The sequence below is a fragment of the Hippoglossus stenolepis genome, chromosome 2 (genome assembly GCF_022539355.2).
Source record: "Hippoglossus stenolepis isolate QCI-W04-F060 chromosome 2, HSTE1.2, whole genome shotgun sequence".
Lineage (NCBI taxonomy): Eukaryota > Metazoa > Chordata > Actinopteri > Pleuronectiformes > Pleuronectidae > Hippoglossus > Hippoglossus stenolepis.
Window position 1 is genome coordinate 17048913 of NC_061484.1, and position 22542 is coordinate 17071454.

The window sequence follows — 22542 nt, forward strand, 5'->3', positions numbered from 1 at the left end:
ATTGACACACTCTCCGTATTAACATTGCGTGTGTCTGTCAGGTTTGTGAGATGGACGTGTCGAAGCAGCTCCAGGCCTATGAGGTGGAGTACCACGTCCTGCAGGACGAGCTGCTGGACACGCCCCCGACTCTCAACCAGCACCAGCGAGCTGCGCAGCTGGAGAGGACCAATCAGAGCCTCCGACAGCAGAACCTCGACCTGCTGGAGGAGCTTCAGGTATACACACACACACACACACACACACACACACACACACACACACACACACACACACACACACACACACACACACACACACACACACACACACACACACACACACACACACACACACACACACACACATACATGCATCATGCATGAACACAAGTTCTGGACTCCATTGTTTCTCCCATTTTTACCCTTCGATCGCTCGTCTTCCACCAGGTGTCTCATGCTCACGTGCACAGCCTCGAGAGCCGAGTGGAGGAGTTTGTCCAGTCGGAGGGTCGACTGACGGAGCAAGTCTGTGCACTGGAGGAGGAGAAGAAGCAGCTGCTGAGCACGGTCACGCACCTCCAGGACCTCCTCACCAGCCTGGGCATACAAAGCTCCCTTGATGGACACGCAACCCCCCCAGCTGCTGAAAGACACGCAGCCTCAGCAGCAGCAGCAACGACCAACCAGACTGTGGAATCACTTCTCCACCTGTTGGCTCTTCCAGAGAGTTCATGACTGCAAATGATAAAATGTCCAAATAGTAAGGTCAATGAGAGGAGGGGCTGTCTGTGGAGGAAACAGGAAGAGGAGGTCGAGGGACATGTTGAGATGAGCTGTACCTCTGTCCTCCTCCAGGCTCCAGAATGTTTTTAGTAAAATGAGGAGAGACGGATGAAGGAAGAGAAGAACGGCAAAAGAACAAAAAGTTTGCATAATGTAAAGAAAGAAAATAGAGTATGACCCTTAAGTATTATCCCAGAACTCCACAGACGCCCTCTTCCAACTCTCTTAACTCTCAACAAATAGAAACGAACAAGAGAGATTTGACCAACAATCCCCAAAGATAGCACTGTCTCACTTGCTGCAAAAACAACACAGTTACATTTGCACCTGTACTTGTACATTTGTGTCTCTGAATGTATTTTATGCCTTTGTTTAACTGCATAGTGTGGAAAGTAGCCAAAGACTTAATGTAAAACAAGCTCAAACAAAGATACTCTGATGTTATTGATCACCTTCACACTCCTCAAATACAAAGATGAAATGTTCTCAGAAAAGTGAGTGAAAGAAAGTGAAATGAAGGGACGGGTGAAGAGATAAACTTCACGACAAATAGTTATTTTCTGTTAGAAAGTTTGAGTAGGACTTCATTTAAATGATCTTGGATGGTGGTGCTCGTATTCAGAGGTCAGACTCTTCCACAGCTTTGTTTTAAATTTCCTTTAGTTTCAGTAGCTTTCAGGAAGAGTAACTCCGTGAATCCAGTTCATTTCACATCCTGTTTTTCACCCTTGAACACGTTTGTGTAGGAAGGTGAATAGATGCGGTTTCAGCAGAAAACTTTAAAACAGTAGTCGTACTTTTCTAGTGAGGGGAAAAACAGACGTTTTTTTTAGATTGATTTATCGCTGGGAGACAAACTAATGTCCGAAACTTCAAACAGGAGACCTCTGCTGCTGAGACAGTCTGTCAGCTGTAAATCGTTTTACTGTATCCAACACACTGAATTCATTCAGCCCGAGCTGCAGCTTGGCGTGTTTCCACGTGAAAGTCTAAATGTGCGTCTGCGTGCTCGTGCACTTCACCGATCAACAAATGTGTTGATTCACACTGTAAAGATGTTTCGCTCTTACTCCTGACTCTCCTTGCACATGTCTTTTGTTGTTTGATTATTACTTTTGTCATAATGTACTTTAAAATACTTTTCATATCCTTTCAGCACATCTGAAGCTTCCTCTTTTTATTTCTATGGGTGCAAACCATATGAACTCATGTGTCCGACTGTACAGATTAGTGTACAACCGCCTGTCTAAACATGCCACTCACTTTGAATGCTGCGGGCTTGATATAAGGTTTCAAGCATATGGAAATATACTGTACACAGTATTTAGAACACAGACGTGTATTTGTTTCCAAGAACTTGTGAGGTTGAAGAATAAGCGTGTTGGGGCAAGTTGTGGCTGTTACGGTGAATGAGTACACAACAGACAGAGCACCAACAGCAGAACCGACAAAATCATATAGGTACACGATAACACAAGAAGTTTTAGCTTCCTGTCATTTTAAAAAACATTTGTGTATAAGCATCTCAGTTTCCTTGCACATGTTGGTCTTACCTGCCAAGTGCCCTGGTTTTACGATGTGATTTTGTTTTGTTCAAGAATGCATTTCCTCAAAGTAACAGGAGGATACAATTACACAGCTTCCAGAGAAATCTTTTCTCCTCCCATTCCTCAACCTGTTCTCTGAGATCTTCTCAGTGCACCCATTCATCAACCAGCTGCTCAGGCTGGAGCTGCCTTTTTGTGCAAGTTATCATAAGCTACACAAATGACTATCATCAAGTCATTACAGCTGGTTGTGTGCGCCTCTGCATCAAAATACTCTTTACATTTTCTTGGAAAAGATTAGTTGGTGCACTTTGCTCAAATCGTGGTTAATTCAGCAGCTTGTGACGTTTAGTACATCTTTGTAAATAAAACACAGAAACGACAAGATTCATAAAAGCTAAATTTCCACCTTTCTGCTGAGCAAGAGCAGCGAGGTTGAAGCCACCCAGTTTCCACCCTGCTGAAGTGCCCTTAGGCAAGATCCTTGCTGACTCCTATTTCTATATTAAATATATTTCTCATCAATATTTTATACTGACAGATTTATATATTTCATCTGAAAGGAGAACCTCCAATTATCACCCGACTGTAGTTTCTGTAAGCCAGTACACTTCTTTTAGCCTTTTAGCAGTTATACCTTCGCGAGGAGGCCATGTTTTCACTGCTCTTTGTCTGTAGGATTAAACTACTGACACCATTTCTATAACATTTTTGTGGGGGGTGGGGCACGACCCAAGGACAAACTCATTAAATTTAACAGCGGATCCGGGTAAATGGGCGGATCCAGGATGTTTGTTTTTTTTTCTTAATCGTGGCTAGATAGGGCGTTAGCCTCGGTGTAGGTATGCGCTCTCTTAGCACCTGTCTAGTTGTGGTCTTACATCCTGCACCTTGTGGCTCTCTCTCATGGTGAGGGTTGTTTTCACACATTCAGCAGTAGATCTCAGAGCTGTACTCCACCTGCTCACCAACAAACAGCAGCCACACGAAGGCAGTGATCAGCTGTGAACATCAATAGTCAGATATTATTCTCAGGAGCAGGTTAAGACCAAAAACGGTGCAAAAAGGAGTTTATATTGAACATACATCCATCAGGAGGCCAGAAGCAGGAATTAAAGTAAATGCTGTGTAAAGAAATGAACAACTGTTTGCTGACAGGTAAGACATGCAAACCTTAAATGTATGAACATTTAACATGTGTACTGAATAAAACGGTCCAAAATTCTCAGTTTCAAAAATATTTAGGAAACGGATAAAATACATGTCCCGTCAGAAATCCTTCATGTTGTGATGCGTCCAAATCCATCTGCCAATCAAACTAAAGCAAACAGTCTCGAGAAACGTGCGGCGTTTGCAGAAAGGTCATGTCTTGGTTGGTTGGTTTATACTATAAAATCAGAAAATCACTATAAACTTTATAGTGATTTTGTGATTTCTTATGTTGGATGTTGTGTTCAGACTTTTCAAATGTGAACACAACATGTTGTCTTTTTGTTACTGGTCATTCACTAGTCTCCTCTCTCTCTTCCTACTTTACCTGATGCTCTGCACCAGCTCCAGAGATGCTGCTCTCTAAATGACCTATGAGGTAGGATACAAAAGGCTTTCTCCAACAAAAGAATCCCATTGTTATTGACGTTAAGACCGTAATTAATTCTGTCAGCGAGCTCTTACGCTGATCCCTCCGTTTCTACGATACGCAGCCGCCGTCTTAATCCAAACCAGACACTGAGCTCAATGGAGATTTCCATGAAGCAGCAACAAAGGGAGTCAGGTTCTTTACATAATAACCAGGAGCTGGAGCCACCTTCCCGTACTAATGAGAGTGATCAGCAGGTAAACTGCATGACTGCTCAGTGGGAGGCCGCGCCCTGCAGACCGACCATAAACGCCCTCACAGAGGCCTGATGCAGCTAATCTCTGATGAGCTCCTGGATTTTCTTTCAGCTTCATAACCCCTGACCGAGCAGCCCTGCCCATCTCCTGTGGGTGGGTGTCAGGGCCTCGGTGATCACGCAGTGTTGCAACAGCTCTAGGATCTTATGTGCTGTTTTTGCGTGTGCACCTGCCGTGTCAGAGCTCTTACTGTTACAGGGTGAAAAGGGCACAAACATCCCGTAGCTTCTTGCATGGAGATTTTGTTTGTATTCTCTGGTTGAGTAAACCGAGAAGGTGCAGGAACACCCTGCACCAGGGTGTGTGTGTGTCTGTCTCTCTCTGCCAGGCGGAGCACACTGCCAGGGGTTGTGCCGTTTTGTTTTATTTGACTTGGCATGTGTTTACCCTTCCACACTCCACACTCCACACTCCACCTCAGCCCTGCCCTGCCCTGCTCCCTGCTCCACCACATGCCTGTATCCTTCCTCCAAGCCTGACTTCTACACACTGTGAGGGAGCCTGAGAGGGATTTTCTGTGCAGTAGCTTGTATCTGTGATATCAGAGGTTATAGCTCCGATTCCTCTCCATCCATGTGGGGGTTGGGGGGCAGTATAGCACTGCAGTGATGTAAAGAAGCACAGAAAATCAAAAATGATGCGTTTATGCATGGATTCATGGTAGATATCATTTCTCTACAGCGCTGGATTAATTTGCTTTGCCTTCACGGATGAGAAATATAAATCTGATCACAGAACAAAAACATCTATCATAATTTAGAAAGATATTTGGGAGGGAGGCAACTGCTTCACAGGCCGGTCATGCATCACATCAAAGCCAACCTTCCTCCCACGCTGGACCCCCGTCAGTTTGCATATGGCCAACAGGTCTACTGATGATGCAATCTATTCTGCCCTCCACGTTGCCCTCACCCACCTTGACAAAAAAAGGCTCATATGTGAGGAAGCTGTTCATAGACTTCAGTTCAGCATTCAACACCATCCTCCTTCAGCAGCTGACTGGGAAACTGGACCAGCTGGCCCTGCACCTCTCACTCTGCAACTGGCTGCTAGACTCACTTACCAAGAGACCACAGTCTGTGAGGATCTGCAATAAGACATCAGGCTCCATCACGCAGAGCACAGGGGCCCCACAGGGCTGCGTGCTCAGTCCCCTGCCGTTCACCCTGCTGACCCTCGATTGTGCACCAACCTACGGCACCAACCACTTGGAGTGAATTAAACCTGCTGGCCACGTGGTGCAAGGATAACAATCTGTCCCTGAATGTGGGAAAAACAAAAGAGATCGTTATCGACTACAGGAAGGGCCACACTCAACAAGAAACAGAACAACAAGTCAGCTCGGCAGCGCCTCTACTTCCTCCGTGAGCTGAAGTGAGCAAGAGGACCATCATGTGCGCCTTCTACCGAGGCACCATGGAGAGCGTCCTGACCGGCTGCATCACTGGGCTCTGTACTCTGCTTTGAGAGCTGCACAGCCGCCGACCGCTGGAGCCTCCAGCGCATCGTGAGAGGGTCACCGGTGCCTCTCTCCCCTCCCTCCTGGACATCCACAACACCCACAAAGCCACCAGCATTGTGAGTGAACACCCACCCACCCCTCACACCCCTTCTTCATAATAAATAACAACTTGAATTTATTTAGCACCTTTCAAGAGGAACTAATGGCAGGGTGGAGTGTCAACAGTTGAGCAGACCTTACAGTAATCTTCTTTTACTGAGAACAGCAGCTGGTCCGCAGATTGAAGAGGACAAGCCGGGGTGTGAGGGATGAGGAGGTCTATACTTGGTGCCAATACATCCAGTTGCTGTTGCGACGTTTAACTCAAAACCGCAAACATGAACCTGATGGTGGCGCTAGAAACAAAGCGAGGTGATGACCAAAGTCATTAGGATTCATCCTCTGGGAACCATGAATTTCACTTTACTTGAACTTATATGTAAAGATTCTCCAGATCATAGTATCTCTGGCAACTGGACCTTTCACCTCTCGTCCACAGGCGTCTTCTTTTCATGACTTTTCTTGAACTAATTTAACCTTTATGACATTTAATTGATTATTGCAAAATATTCTTACATTACCACGGTGATAATATTAGGCTGTAAAACCCAACTTTTGTATCATACTATAAACCAAAGTTACAGTAAAGCTGTCAGACTGTAAAACAGTAGCTTACAGTAGCTTTTACTGCTGTAAAAACATAATCAAATGTCGAACAAAGGGTTGATCCATCCAGTGGTTGTTAAGATATTTCACTGGAAAAGACAGGGGGGTGATTTGGTTTATTCCAGACTGGATCACAATGTTGGACCGACAGAGAAATCAATAGAGCCACACCACCCTGCAGGTTAAATATTAAAATAATGATATGACTCTTTTATTTGGCGGATATAGTCATTGAGTTGGATGTAATCATTAATGACACTGCTGTGTAAAGACACATAACATCGCATCCAGTGCTGAGATGAAAGAGCGCTGGTCAGAACAAAAGGTCAAACGGTGTCGGTAACAGCTCATCAAGCGCCGCTGCCGCAATAAATCTTGATAAGCAGCTACTTCACCTTAAGTACCAGGATCATTCAGGGTGCTGGAGGCTGTAAAGTCGGCTCCTGATTACAACCGGGCCTGTTGACATTGTGCCTGTGACGGCTGCATTCAGTCACATCGTTCTGACTTCGGTCTGAGCTTTAAAGTAGGAATCTGAGTGAAGGGACGTTTACGTAGCAAAACCAACTTATGCCAAACGAGTGATTTAGATCAAGAAAGCGTTTTTTCCTCCTCAACCTATGATCGAGCTTATCTCCGCTGCCGCACGGGGCATGATGCATTTATTACCTCCACCATGTTCTCACCCGTGTCTGTTTGTCGGTTTATTTGTCAGCAGGATTACATTAAAAAATGACCTAAATGAGTTCAAACAAACTCAGAGGGTGGATGGTGCTGCAAGAACCCATTATAGTTTGATGCAGATGTAGATTTAACTTTTTTACCTTAAAATAGCAGCTTTGAAATTAAGTAGATGATGCACTGACTTAGAATTGGGAGACTGGTGCTGCTTTCACTCCAACTCCTCACCACACCTGTATGCCTGTTCTTGCTCTATGTAACTCATCAGACCCAGCAAATTCAAGATTATCACCAAACTGTAGATCGGTCAAAAAGACTTAGAACTCATTAAAAACCAGTGTTTATCTCAAATATTCAGCCAGAAAACGTTTAAGATGTGAAGAATACTAACACTTCCTGCCTCTGTCTGCTGCACCAGGCTGCTCCACCTCTCGCCTGAATAATGACGAGGATTTGTTGCTGTTGTAAAACACGTCTGTGTAGAAAACCCCCCCGCTGTGTCGTGCATGTGTGAAAGGCAAAGTCCGGAGCCAATTCTTCGGATTTTACCCGGAGGTCATGTCGATAGTGTTGCTTTGAAGAACGGATCCAGGATTTTTATCATTTGTCTTTTTACTCTGTCGTTATAAAAAACATTTCTGCAAGTTGATTAAAAAGTTCTGTAAACAAGTTAATAACATTAACAGTGTTTAAATTTTTTAATACAGGAGTTTCCTATTTTTTTTATATATTTAGACAAAACACTACCTAATTGATGGCAAAGAGTATCAGACCAAAGTTTACATGACCATAACCAAACTATTTTTACACTTGTTCATGGACATATTTAAAAATATCTCTAAAATGTGTGTCAAAGTGACCTCCACATTCTCAGTTCCTCCGTGCAGAGGCTTCCTCCCTCAGGTTGATGAACTCGCTCCTGTGGTTTTCCTCGGCCTCGTCTCGCACTTTGTCCTCAATGCTCCTCGCTGCCCTGAACATTTGCATGTGTACAGAACTCCAGCGTGTGCAGACTTTTATAGTTTTACACACAATCGTTTGCTCAGGCCCGTCCACACACTCGCTCTATGCAAGCATTTCAATTTCATTTCTTTTTTTTGGTTTGAATTTTCATCACTTGCATTTATTTTGAAATTCTATATTGCACACTCGGTTTTTTTCACTCAGCCATAAGAGGATGACACCCTGCATTTCACTGCACAGACCTCATGTGCGGAAACATTTGAACACATAGATCAGGTCGGTTCATTCTGCACCACGGTCTCTCTGGGTGTGTCCGTGTCAGTCACCTAATGGCTTTTAAACAAACGGCACGGAAATTGCACACATTCTGGGGGATTCGCCACACTAGCCATTGCAGCTGCTCCACATGCCCAAACTGCTTGTTAATGTGTCACTGCACAATGTGAATAATGCACCAATTTCACCACAGTTTAAAGGTGTGGGGTTTGTTTGTGTACGTGTGAACGCATGTGTGCAGCATGAACATTTCATCACAATTTATGAAAATGAAAGACACTCCCTCCTGATTCTTAATTCACCTCCTGTTCTCCCTCCTCTTTGTTCTTCGGTAAGAACAACACTTGTGACATTTTTCTCGTCTTTGTTTGTGGTTGCCATCACGTGGATTTTGGCTGACAACCCAAAAGTGACAAATCGCAGTGCACACAACCATTAGCAAAACATTTTGTGTAATGAGAACAGAAGCGTTTTCTATTGTGGTGCTCATTTGTAATGTGTTGTGTTGGGAGGTGAAACAGATGAAAGATAAGAGTTAGACTGTGGAGGAGACTGTGATTTATGACTGATTTTATCTGAGCTCATTATCACTTGTGAAATAAAAGCTCATAAAGGAATCTGAGCTGTATGAAGTCAAAACCTCAGACATTATTCAACTCTTACTTATTATATGATATCATTATTCTGCTGTGTGTTTATTAGAAGGGCAGATCTACTGGAGCATGTGTGGGCAGACAAGTTAACACAGATTTGAACTGAATCGATGTAGGGGTTGCATGTGACAGGTTTTATATAGAGGCAGACTTATCTATCAGCATAGTCAGTACTTGCTTATCACAGGTATTTAGATCTGTATCGGTGTGTGTGTGTGTGTGTGTGTGTGTGTGTGTGTGTGTGTGTGTGTGTAATGTGGTGCAGCTTGATTGAAATCAAAGGGACTGTTGGGCCTTGAGTTATACGCTCTACTGAGTGCTAGTCTAGTATTTCAACTGTAAAGACCTTATTTATAAAACTTCCTCTTGCACATTTGAGTTGAGGAACGTGAGTAATATGTTATCATCAATTTCACCAACTCAGTAACATCAGCCGAACAACATCCAGGATCGGTCTGACTCATGTGGTATATTTTAATCAGAGAATTATGAATATTGCTCTGGACTTATATAAAAAATATACATTTTCAACAAACAGAGAAACAAGCACTATGGTGTGCACCTCACCAGCTAGGGAAATTAAATAATGTGAAAGGAGGCTACAAAAAAAAGAAAATAAACACAAAATATACAAATACAAACACACATGGCTTATAAACACATGCATATTGTATTAATATATCATTTATGATATACCTAAAAGAATTAATAAATAAATACACCAGGATTTCTGCAGGTGCATCAGGTTAAATGAAGGACTTTAATGTTTGCAAAGTGCATTAATTTATTGCCTTTTTTTAAATCCTTGTCTGTATATAAAATAATTTCTAATAATATCTTTAAACATGATAAGAAGCGGAATAGATGGATGGATAAACTAATAAAAGAAACAACTAATTAATTATACGTCCATGTGTGTTAGAATACATTCAAACCTTTCATAAATGAGTTTATAAAACCTTTAAATGCCTTTTTTAGACATTGAGATCAATGCAAACCTGCAGACGTCCCGTACCTGAGTACGTCAGGTTTGTAACTTGAGTAGAATGAACTCGGTTACTTTGCAACACAGAGTATTTCAGACTGAGGAGAACAGTGAGCTGCTGTGGCTCCACCAGTGAGAGAGATATGAAAGAGGCAGATTGTGTCGTCCTCCTGCTGAGTCACAAACTGACAGAGAGAAGACGTCCTCGAGGGAGGGCAGGGGGGAGATGATGTTGCAGGACGTGTGTGTGTGTGTGTGTGTGTGTGTGTGTGTGCGTGTGCGTGCGTGTGTATATATGTGTAAGGGTGTTGCTGTTTGTTGTAGAAGGTCAGGCGCCACAAATTTGGGTGTGACCATCGCTGTCCTGTCAGCACATCGAGTGTCCACAAAACCCCTCCCTTTACCCCCCCCCCCTCTCTCTCTCTCTCTCTTTCTTTCTCTCTCTCTCTCCCCTCCCCTTCCCACCCTCTTTCTTCCTCCCTTCCTCAGAGCCAGGGTGTAACCAAGACTACTTGTCAGTTACTCAAATCTGTAAAAGGAGAGGGGGGTCTTTGTGTGTGTGTGTGTGTGTGTGTGTGTGTGTGTGTGTGTGTGTGTGTGTGTGTGTGTGTGTGTGTGTGTGTGTGTGACAGGCAGAGACAGATAGCAGGTTTTCTTGAACAATAAAGCTGTCTGTTGGTTATTTCTGAACCCTGGAGAGGAAGCACTACTCCCTGCAGGGTGGGGAGACAATTCATAGAGCCCCCACCCAAACACACACACACTCATGCACTCTCACTATACTGTGCACACAAATAGGCACACACTGACACACAATGCAAGTTGCACATACTGGCTGTGTTTGAATCCTCAGTCTTTTTTCTCTATCCTGCCCCACCCTTCTCGTACAAGAATAGGTAATTGTGATCTTTATTATTCCAGCTCAGATCTTAATAACTGGATCATTTCCCTCAAACCTGATCTGATCTGTCTGTTCACTACCTAATAAAAAGAAACATATAAAGCGTGAAGAAATAAGTTATAAAATAAAATAAAAATCCAAGGAAAACCATTGAAATTATGTGAATTTAATTGGTTTCTCTGAGACTTTTATCACCAACTTTAAGTTTTCAACCTGCCGAGGTTCATTACATTACATGCATCACTGTGTTCTATATGCAACATTACACCACACATATAAGTATAGGCTTTTGTTTCATCTGTGTATTTTGCAACCTGACTGCACACGTATGGATACACACACCACTACTAACATGCACCTGGTATTCAGGTTGATGATGGGCTTGTGTGTGTGTGTGTGTGTGTGTGTGTGTGTGTGTGTGTGTGTGTGTGTGTGTGTGTGTGTGTGTGTGTGTGTGTGTGTGTGTGTGTGTGTGTGTGTGTGTGTGTGTGTGTGTGTGTGTGTGTGTGTGTGTGTGTGTGTGTAGAGCCTCATCAGATCAGTGGGCCAGACAACAGGTTGAAAGATGGGAACGTGTTGATGGAACAGGGTTATGTGATGACTGGCAGTGGTCTGAGGACACAGTCCACCAGACGGGATTCCTGCCATTTCACTGGATATTTGAAGCTGAGTAACTGATTAAGTCTGTCCTGTCTCCATGGGGCTGTGGTGACCAGTACTGTGCTGCACCAGTTATTCCTGGATTCATTACTGAGCTTATAAATTAAGTATTAGTAAGTTTATAGTAGCTATCGCCACAAAGGTTGGAATCTTGGTTCCTCCATATGGAGTTTGCAGACATACAGTCTGGGGTTACGTTAATTGGAGACTCTAAATTGACTATATATTTATATGTGACTTTGAAAAAGGGATAAGCCATATAGATAATGAATGGGTTTATAGTAACTACAGTGTTAGCTGCTTTTAAACTAATAATTGACTAAATCCGCCTACATGAAAAAGATCCATTTACTCTGCAATTTTGGCCAATCTGAGATGTAAATTGACAGATGTCGGAGAAACATGGTAAAATCAATGGTTGTAGATCCAGAATAGTGCTTCTAGATCACACTGTGAGACACAACCACACGGCTGACATGGAGCTTTGGTGACCAAAGACGATCTAGAAATGAAAACAGAAAGAATCTACCAATCAGACAATCAGGATACGACATGCATGAAGCAGAATGCCCTTTCCAGCTGCAGGCGAGGATTAGAGTTAGGTGTGGGGAATCTCCTTTGATGCTAAAAACACAAATTTGAATGATGGAGATGAATCAAAGAAGTTTGAGTGACCGGCATAGAAGAAAACATGGCAGCGCTGGCATAAACATAAGAGCAGCACTGAAGACTCAGATGATGGATGACTCAAGCTGACCTACTTTTCTTATTTACATCACAGTACTATGACTGTCTGACACAGAGTGAGACAGAGATCTTAGATTCGTCTCACACAGTGTGATGGGCAACGGAAGTGACACCGTCCTTGTTGTCGTGCAGTGTAAAAATGGTAAATAATTGATCATAGATGGAGAAACAGGTGGATGTTTTCTCATCCATGTCCAAACACATCATGCAAAACAAAGCAACAACTTAAATTATACTGGACAATCCTGTTTTCTGTGTAAATTGTGCTAGTTGCATGGAGGAGATTCCAAACTCTACATTCCTCAAACACACTTTGTGTCCCAGCTTCACAAAGACAAACAAAATTCTCTTATTAGTTCAGGATGAAGGGATTATTTCTATATTTTTACAGATCCAATGAGTTTATTTTCATCTGTGTTCGCCTGTTTATTTGTTAGCAATATTGAATTGTTAATACTTGAAGGATGCAGTTTGGGTCAAGGAAGAACCAACACGTTTTTTACATGGATACAGATCAGGGGTTAGATCCAGTATTAGTTTTTATCACTTTCTTTACCATTGTGATATCGGGCGTCTCAACATTTTCTCAGAGAATAATTTATGGATCTTGATGATAAAAATCTGGCATATTTAGAAGACATTTATGTATATATTTATGAGTGTGTGCAATTAATGCAGATCCAAATAAAAATCCAGATCTAGTGAATTTAACTGGTGTCTTGAGGGGCCTGTTGGGCCTTGGCAGAGTTATGAGCTCTACTGAGTGACGTCCTCGTTCTTTTTGATCAAACCATAAGTGAAATTCACACACACACACACACACACACACACACACACACACACACACACACACACACACACACACACACACACATCTATTTTAAATACCTGAACTTTCCATACTCATAAATCAAAAACTATAACTCACAACCTGATCCTCAGCTGAACCCCTGTTCACTGTTACTCTGTGTGAAACTCCATCAACACGCCGCGGTGCAGATCATCCCGCTGTGTGGTTCTGTGTCATGGTGAACCAACCAAACATAACCAGATCAACTGCTACAGCTTTCCCCTGAATCATTTTTTAATCACAATGCACAATAACTGAGTAACAATAGCTCCTCTTTTCTTTTTTTCTTTTTTAGATGTTTTAGGTGTGTGTTAGGTGTGCATGGTTGCATTCTTTTTGAGGGTGGATGGGTTTCTCTTCAGGTTGACTTCACGCCTCTCTTAGTGATATTTAAAATATCGCCAGGAGGCAAAAATCAATCTGAAGTAACACGCTGAACACACCCTGCTCTGATTCTCCCTCTTTACACCTGTACCGGGTACATTAAGATGCCAGAGAGGCCGATCAGAGGTGCAGCCTGTGAAGGAAAAACACCCAATATGCAGTTTTTATGTCTGGTGCCTGTGGTGAATACAGAGACAGAGACCTGATTGTTCCCTAGGGAGACGTTCAGATACTATAACACGGCTCAGAGTGAGCTGTGTTATAGTATCTGAACGTCGACATAGTGTTGTTATTACACAAACACACATCCAGTATTCATCCATCATGGTGTTGGATACCACACACACACACACACACACAGATAGGAGACAGTAGGCAGATGGTAATCTCACTGTCACACTCATATTTTGTGGTCTCCAGAGCTCCATACTTCCATCTCCCAGCTGTCAGATCAAGCTGCAAATAATCCAGATGTCATATTTTTACATTCCAACAAATGAAGTATCTCTTCAGTTTATGACAATATAACTGTCAGTTTAATAGCATTTATTCAAGAGGATCAACGCAGTCATCTTGCAGAAGGTGTGCTCCCGTCTTTGAGCTTCTCCTTGTTGTGTTTCTGATCGTTTGGCCACCTGTCCTGCCTGCATGTCCACAGGCGCTACACAGAGACATCAATGCAGGCTTTCAGTGTTTGTGACTGATCATTATCAAGCTCATCAGTCTGGAATCAAATGGAAATTAACAATAAAGAGTTTGGCAGAGCACAAAGAGAAAGGTGCGTCATCTGTCTGCAGCGTGTCGAGTTTTTTTGGTGGAAGAAGGAAAAGTTTTTGTTGTTGCAACATAGTCACTGATGTTGTGTTTTCTGTGTGAGAATCTGCATTTCTCAAGTGAAGAGAGTTTCAGTTACGTGTCCCGATCACATGGCTCTCCGTGTGTGTGCGTGTGTAAACGTGGTTTCACATTTGAAAAGTTGGACAATGTGGCACGGTGCTGCAGCGGTAAGTAAGAAGAAGCTTAAGAGTATAATGTTTGGGTCAATCTATAATATTTATACATGAACACACCTATGAATTATGTAAAAATAATAATAAATTCATTAAAAGTCTGAGGTTTACAATCCAGTCATCTCTATTCACATCAATGATGGATGGAGCAGCTGAACAATGCAGCTGATGCGACTCCATCACCATGCAGGGGCCCCAGATTCGCAGCAGAGCTTAAGCCCGGCACCCAGGATGTGCATAAAAAATCTGGTGGCTCTACCTCAACCAGAAGTAAAAAAACACCTCTAACTTTTGTGTCAGCTGCTGACTGCACAGGCAGCCTGTACTGAATGGACACTGAAAAGGGCCACTGTCTGGGCCCCTTAGCAGCGAGAGGTCTGAAATTTTGGATGAGCTCTCCCCTGCTGCCCTTGGTGGCTCAGCCCGGTTTTCAAAGTTCTGCCAGTTACAGTTCCAAAGATGATGCCAGAGTCCAGCTGATGCGACTCCATGTTTACATGTCTGTGCCCAGGGGTCCATTGTCTTAGTATCTGTCAGTGGTCTTCACTGTAAATCTGTGATCTGTGGCAGGTATGAAGCATTTGAAAGATAATGTTCCTGAACAAGTGGATCAAATTGCTACTAATGAAGTGGAGTATGAAGAATCGGCAGCTGTTTGGATAAATAGTTCACATGGATGTTGAGCGTGTTGGCTGTGGACAGGCCGGGGGAGAAGTGGGGGACTTTGTGTATGATGGCAGATGACGAGGACTTTTTTTTATTGCATTGATAATTTTTAAGAGAATGTTATAGTTTTTTTTCGCACCACCCCCGCCAGTGTTTTTGCCCCTGTCGGTTGATTTGTTTGATTATCAGCAGTATTACTATGACTTTCTTTAACATTGCAAGATTTCTTTTTATATTTTCACAAAATTGAGAATAAATCATGGATCTTCATTGCAATAATCAGGCATATTTAGAGGACTAAAGGAGGATCTGTGAGTGTGTGCAATCCGATGAGGCTTGATTGATTTTTTATGAGACAGTCTGCAGAGTGACATTCTACTTAGATTTGTAAGTCTTCCATTTTACGCCAATCTGGCTTATTCACGGACGTCTTAACTGGAGTCTTGAAGCGTCGTTATTAGACAGAAATAACTGGCAGTAATAATAATTATACTGTTCAAACAGGGTTTTCTATTGTTGACACAGAGTTATAGAGAGAGTAATAACAGCAGCCCCAAAGTGTATTATGTGTACGACACCTTTTCAATATTGAGCAGGAACAGTGACCTATTATTGTGTGTGGGGTTACAGGAAAAACAATCTTCTCTTCCTTTTCAACAGGAGGTAATATGATATCACATTTTCTTTATTAACACAAATACACACTACAAATACACACTTAACAGACAATAGTGAAGTGAACACTCACTAGCGTCTCGTCATGAATAAACACAGTCAAATGTCCACAGTTACATGCACACATACAAACAACAAGTGTAAACCCTAATCTTTCTTGTTGAGTTTGGTGGAAACTGTTTGTGCCCACTCACAGGCTGCAGACTCACAGAGCATGTTTTCTTCACTGATTCTAAGAAAGGATTTTATGGGTTTACAATAGAAACATGACAAACTGAGGAAAATGCAAACCACACAACACACGTGCTACATTCTAGTTTTGGGTGTGTTGTCAATACACACAAAATTTTCCGTCAGTGAGATGCGGAGAAGAAAAGGAGGAGGTGCCACCGCCTGAACAAACAGGTATAATCGACATGTTTGGTCATTTGCTGTTCACACCTGCGTGAGAAGTTTGTGGTTGTGATTTCAGTAACTGATACTATTCTATCTATTGATACTGAGACCAGACCACTTCTTGACAGGTCAGACCTTCGCTTTTCTATCTCTCCTCCACAGGAAGTTGTCAGAACATGCCTTAACCTTAAGCTCGTTCTTTACACACACCTGTGCTCAGTCACTTCCACTGAAGACAATGAAGTCCTGTTTTCTTTTCTAGGTAATTTGAGCGAGGGACTGCAACCGGGAGTGGGCCGACAAGAATTTTATGATTTGGTTTGTTGTTGGAGGTTGGACTTTTTTTCACTCTTCAATCTTGGCCGCTGATGTTTGAGTGTTTATGACTTTTCACACCAAAACTGTTTTCATAAAAGCAGCAACTTCTTTTGTTCATTCTCAACATATATCAAATTAACCATGAAGTCTGTATGTGTGAAGGAAACACTTGTCCTCGCATGTCTCTGTGTTTTTCCATGTTTGTCTGTGTCTTTGTATGCATGTGCATGTACATGAAGGTATTTGCACTTCATGAATTCTGACCTGTAGACCCACTGAGCTCAATGTGCTGAAAAGCTAAAGCTTCTTAAAGATTTTGCCAGTGGCCGCGGACTCTCTGCTTTGTATGCTCACCCATCTTATCAACACTTCCCTGTCAACTGGCTGTTTCCCTAACTCTCTGAAGGAGGCAAGAGTAAACCCTCTCCTGAAGAAACCCACCCTCGACCCGTCTGAAGTAAACAACTACAGACCTGTCTCTCTTATTCCCTTTCTTTCCAAAACTCTCTAGCGAGCTATCTTTAATCAACTCTCCTCCTATCTTCACCATAATAACCTTCTTGACCCTCACCAGTCTGGTTTCAAGGCAGGCCACTCAACTGAGACGGCCCTCCTTGCTGTCTCTGAGCAGCTTCACACTGCTAGAGCAGCCTCTCTCTCCTCTGTCCTCATCCATCTAGACCTTCCTGCTGCATTTGACACAGTGAACCACCAGATCCTTATTTCCTCCCTTCAGGACCTGGATGTCTCAGGCTCTGCTCTCTCCCTGCTCTCATCCTACCTCAACGACCGCACTCACCGGATAACTTGGAGAGGATCTGTGACTGAACCTTGTTCTCTCACTACTGGGGTCCCTCAAGGTTCCATCCTGGGTCCCCTCCACTTCTCTCTGTACACCAACTCTCTCGGCTCTGTCATTCACTCACATGGCTTTTCCTACCATAGCCATGCTGATGACACCCAACTAATCATCTCTTTTCCCCAATCTGAAACACAGGTAGCAGCACGAATCTCTGCCTGTCTGACTGACATCACTCAATGGATGTTTGCACACCACCTGAAAATTAACCTTGACAAGACTGAACTACTTTTCCTTCCAGGGAAAGGCTCTCCCACCCACGACCTAACTATTACCTTTGACAACTCCTTGTTAGCCCCCACCCAGATTGCTAGGAACCTGGGTGTGACACTCGACAGCCAACTCTCCCTTACTGCCAACATTACTGCAACAACACGTTCCTGTCGATTCATGCTGTACAACATCAGGAGAATACGTCCCCTTCTCACTTAGAAGGCGGCGCAGGTTCTGGTCCAGGCCCTGGTCATCTCACGCATAGACTATTGTAACTCCCTCCTGGCAGGTCTGCCTGCTAGTGCCATCCGACCTCTGCAGCTCATCCAGAATGCAGCAGCTCGACTGGTCTTTAACCTAAATTCACTCACACTACTCCGCTCCTCCGCTCCCTTCACTGGTTACCGGTGGCTGCCCACATCCGTTTCAAAACATTAGTACTTGCGTACCGTGCTGCGAACGGATCGGGTCCAGTCTACATCCAGGACATGGTCATACCTTACACCCCAGCCCGTTCACTCCGCTCTGCTTCGGCCAATCGGCTGGTTGCTCCCTCACTGCGAGCTAAACACTCATCAAAATCACGACTGTTTGCTGTCCTGACTCCTAAATGGTGGAACGAGCTCCCCAATGACATCAAGACAGCAGAAAGTTTACATATCTTCCGCCACAAACTAAAAACATATCTCTTCCGACTATACCTTGAATAAAAAAAAAAAACAATAAAAAAAAAGTTTTAGTTTTAACTAACAATTTAGTAGCACTTAAATGGCACTTACTTATAGCTTTCTTGAAGAAAATTGTACTTTCTTGATTCTTGTTGTTCTGGGTTTGTACCCTCATGGTTGAATGCACTTATTGTAACACGCACACGCATGCACACAGAAACATGCCATATCATAGCACACAAGGTGTGGTTATCGTGTGGTTAAATACTTGGAAGTTTATTCAAAATTCCCCAAATGTGACCCATGACAACATGTTGTGTGTCACATGAGGCACCATCTGTCATCATGCGTGTATGTTGTGAGGCATGACAATTTTCAGAGGTTCTCTTGATTTCCATTGCTGAAACATCTGCCTCCAGCAATTTAACGGATGTGAAGATCATTTCAAGAAGAAACCCTCAAAAGCCACTGTTTCCCCTCCGATACAACATCCCAGTAATTTGAAATAATCTATAATGACCGTACAGTGGACAGTTTCCCAAAGCCATTGTGTGTTTGGCCGTGTGATATATATCTACCTTGGTGGGCCCCAATTTAATGTTTTGGTTTGGTTGTAATGGAAAACAGAAATAAAGAAAGGAAGATTATAATTTGAGTGTGTGTGCATGTTTGGTAATGTCCTGTTGAAATGTCGAGGTGGAAGAATTTGGCAAAAGAAAATGGGCTAGTGCACAAATATGAGCAGAAGATACTTACCTATCCACCTGGTAGAGTGGGCGCCCTGAATACAGATGCTTGAGTCCTCCAGCATGAGTCCTCATCCCCACCTCATGCTTGAACTATCCAGTCAGTGAAGGCGAAATGCCCCAAAATATATATATTTAAATAAAGATACATACCTTTACCGACCTTGCTGTGGACATACACCTGGCCAAGAGCTGGGCCTAAGTTTGATGTTTTGATCATTGAGTTGGAAAGAAATATTAGAAATCAGAAAATCATCAATTAATTTTTGAACAATAGGGTTGTCAGGTTCAGCTTAATTTAAATTGTGTCCAAATATCAAGTCAGACAAAAACATTTGCTCAGACTCAGTCCTGAAGATGTAGTAATGAAGAATTATTAAACAGTACTGTACATACTTTGTAAATGTAGTAAAATCCCACACTGGTGTTTGACTTCTGTAGATTCAATGTTTACTGCTGTTCTCTGCAGGATCTACATGTAGTTCACCCTCTGTCACTTTTGACACACAGACACAGTTTCAGTGACTCCACCTGACCCACCTTGAATCTGCCAACATCACGCTGCCGTCCTGCACATTGAGACATCACCGGGTGTCATGCTTCACTTCTCCTGCAGACGGAGCTGGCTAAGCCGAAGCGGATGTGTGTTCAGACTTACAAGGCCCTACAACTATAAAAAACCACCCATGAAATAACAGCTGTCACATCATCACTAACTTGTTTCAACAGCCAGCTCCGCGGCGGCAGCAGCAGCACCTCCTCGCCTCGCTTCACAGACTGAAAGTTCGGCTGAGGCAGCTCTGAGGGCAGGGCTGCGATGATAGATGCCACCATGCATGTGTGTGTGTGTGTGTGTGTGTGTCAGGTTAGCACTTTGTCTCTAAATCTGACAGAGTCTCTCCACAGGTTCAACGATACAGACATGTATGTTACTACAGCTTAACTACATGATGAACTAAATAAGGTTCTATCATTCCTTGACTCTGAATATTTGAGTCACATAGAACTGCATGAAAATAAACTAGAATTTGAATGGCACTCAGTAGAGCTCACAGCAACAGTCCCATTCAATTGAATCAAGATGCACAACATTGCACACACTTATAGATATAAGTCCCCTAGATATGCCAGATTTTTTTCCCCATTAAGATCTATGAATTTTTCCCCGGGAACACGTCCCTTCTCACAATGTCAAAGGAAAAAAGATCCAGGAACCGCTGGTCTGATCCAGATCTGCACCGAAATGTAATGGGTTCTTCCCTGAGCTAATGTTTCATGTTAATCGGTCCAGTAGTTTTTACTTAATCCTGCTGACAAACAGGCAAACCAACCAACAAACTTACGGACAGGGGTGAAAACATAACCTCCTTGGTTGAGGTAATTATACAAAAATATCAACAAATGCACAAAATACACCATATAAGTTATAATAATGTAAAACAAGGTAGTACAATGTGTTTTGTTCTAAATCAGCACATTTACATGTAGGAACACTTTGTTCCACTTATTACAATGACCTCTGTGTGACGGGAATTACGCCTGAGGTGTCATCATGAAAAATTCTGATGAACACCTTTTCTCTGTACAGAATAAACCATATGTTTGCAGATGTAGAACATACTGCAAAGCACTGTGAGAACCCAGGTTTTAACTGGTGACATGAGAAGACTTAGAGGTCACCAGTTTAAATATCTCAACCCAATAAAATTAAGAGTAAAATGAGCCTGGGACTCCAAAAGGGATTTGCTGAAGTGAAAGTTCCGTGTTGACGATGGCAATGGATCAATTTTAAACAAGAAAAGATCATTATTGTATTGTCTGGATTATGTGTCCCTTTACTCCAAGGTTACAGGTACAAACAAAAACAGAGTGAGCAGTAGCCAAGGGGGCGTGATACAATTAGTTTGCTGAGTCTTTACTAAAATAACTACACTGAATACATTTTCAGCAATGAGAAGATTCCACAATGAGCTGAGGGCAAACACAGCTAACCTGGATGACCTGTCAGAAAATGGCTGGCTACCAAAATCGTTCTGGCAACCGGACAAATGCAAATGCAAAAGGACTATTGTACTGTTCTGAATCACTGCCATCAGAGGAATCTCAGACATCTCACCTGAGTTGTATCGATCTGGAAGCGACTACGTGGATCAGCTGAAGATTGTATGAACTCTACTTGGAGTCATTCCAATCAGTGTTAATAGTGTTAGTAGGCGGTCTTTTCACTGGTAGCAAAAGGTTTCCTGCTTCCAGTGAAACATCAACGCACACACAGTCTCCAATTGTTGTCTCCTGCAAACTTGGAATGAAAATTGCAACACACCTACGCTGACAGCCACACACACACACACACACGCACAGATTGAGAGAGATAATAGTGTCAGTCAAAGTAACTTGATTTATGTTTTTCATGTGAAATATGTGTTATTATTGTAGTTGGCACACAAACTGATTCTTGGATTTCAGTTAATCTCTTCTCAGCTGTCACCAAACCTCTCTGTCAATGTGAAACAAACATTTCTAAAAAAACTTTGCACACTTGGTTATTACTTACTGTAATCAAATGACTCATCATATTATTCTGTTTATTGCCTTGGTGTAATGTAACACAATTAATGTAGGCATCGCTGCTGGAAGTATATGCTTCTGCCTTTTATCCCAAAAAATGTATAATGATTCCAGCAACGTTTATTATTTGTAATCAAAATGTGTTCAAGGAAGGTCACGGTTCGATCCCAGCTGGGTCTTTCTGTGTGGAGTTTGCATGTTCTCCTCATGTCTGTTTGGGTACTCGGGCTTCCTCCCACAGTCCAAAGACATGCAGACTGGAGTTAGGTTAATGGAGATTCCAAAATTGATCATGAATGTGAGTATAAGTGGTTGTTTGTCACTATAAGGCTGTGCTTTGCCGGCGACTTGTTGGGTGCATCCCACTTCACGCCCAAACTCAGCTGGGATTGGCTGCAGCTCCCCCACAACCCTCAAAGGATAAGCAGTACTGTTGTGGGAAATCCTCCAAGAGCATTGGACTTTTTTATCTAAACATTTAATTCATCGTGGAGACATCTCAGATCATCTTTATCCTCTGTAAAATCCCCGGAAGGCATGTGGATCAAAACAACATAAACAGACTTGACTTGTTATTATTATTATGAGATAATAATCTATCAAGTCTGATGGATTAATAACATACTGTATATAGGTAAGGGAACTTTACTGATGATATAAATAACCCCATGACGACATTTCTTGCTGTAAATGACGAGTTTATGAATTTATTTTGGTCCAAATGTCCTTTGGTGCAATGAAAGGTCTCATAAATGAATTCAATATCTAGAAGATAAAAAGAAACAAAGGATGTTTCACAACCTGGCAACCTAGCATTCATTATCACTCATTATGACTCATTATTATCAATAACCCCTAACAGGGACATTATTACACCTTATAACTCTTTGTAAATTATTGGTAAATTATACTATTAAATACTATTAAACACAAAATAGCCTGGACCAGT

General features: G+C 42.5%; 1 protein-coding gene across 4 annotated transcripts in view; it reads left to right on the forward strand.

Moving 5' to 3' along the window:
- The window catches only part of tbc1d1 (TBC1 (tre-2/USP6, BUB2, cdc16) domain family, member 1), a 40652-nt gene extending 38728 nt beyond the window's left edge, over window positions 1-1924 (forward strand). For all 4 annotated transcript variants that reach the window (XM_035145751.2, XM_035145759.2, XM_035145767.2 and 1 more), the window contains 2 exons: window positions 42-218; window positions 429-1924. In XM_035145751.2, the coding sequence (XP_035001642.1) occupies window positions 42-218; window positions 429-716 (465 nt within the window). In that variant the 3' untranslated portion in view covers window positions 717-1924. The remainder of the gene's footprint in view (window positions 1-41; window positions 219-428) is intronic.
- Window positions 1925-22542: the final 20618 nt, after the last annotated feature.